This window comes from Poecilia reticulata, chromosome 21 (assembly GCF_904066995.2).
Source record: "Poecilia reticulata chromosome 21, P_reticulata-male-v2, whole genome shotgun sequence".
Taxonomy (NCBI): Eukaryota; Metazoa; Chordata; class Actinopteri; order Cyprinodontiformes; family Poeciliidae; genus Poecilia; species Poecilia reticulata.
The window spans coordinates 490001-490478 of record NC_088850.1 but is presented as its reverse complement, the minus strand read 5'-3'; the positions used below and the strand labels follow the sequence as shown (position 1 = coordinate 490478).

Genomic DNA, 478 nt, shown 5'->3' with positions numbered 1-478 from the left:
AAGAAAAAATGCGGCGAGGTGAGTGTTGTGCGCATGCGCAGTTGGTTTCTGTGGAGTTTGATCCTTGAGCTGCAGCAGGATGGTGAGTTGGACCTTCTTTATGTTCTGGTTCTGGTTCTGATCTGAAGCCGAACTTTTCTTTGGGTTCCAGCAGAATAAACAGGTGAAGGATCAGTTTCCTGTTTCCTGTTTCCTGTTTGGACAGAACAGAAAAAAGTTCAACTTTGACCCAAAGTGTCATCAGCGTTTTCTGGAAATGATTAATTTTCTGCTTCGACTGCAGATGACTGTCCAGAATTCTGGTTCTGGGCTTTTGGACTCGTTACATGATCCGAACATGTTGAAATAAATTCATGTTCAGAACAAATTCAGATAAAATATTAAATAATCAAATAAAACGGCACCAAACAGAGAGTAGAGCTGCTGCTCTGGCTGAGGGACATGTGGTCAGGATGGACCCAGGGCCCACCGGGAGGCC

General features: G+C 44.4%; 1 protein-coding gene across 1 annotated transcript in view; it reads left to right on the top strand.

The window, feature by feature from the left end:
- LOC145549655 (bifunctional protein GlmU-like) overlaps window positions 1–478 on the top strand; it is a 4280-nt gene continuing 3802 nt past the window's right edge. The window contains exon 1 of the mRNA XM_081602049.1: window positions 1–82. Coding sequence (XP_081458175.1) covers window positions 80–82 — 3 coding nt within the window. The 5' untranslated portion in view covers window positions 1–79. The remainder of the gene's footprint in view (window positions 83–478) is intronic.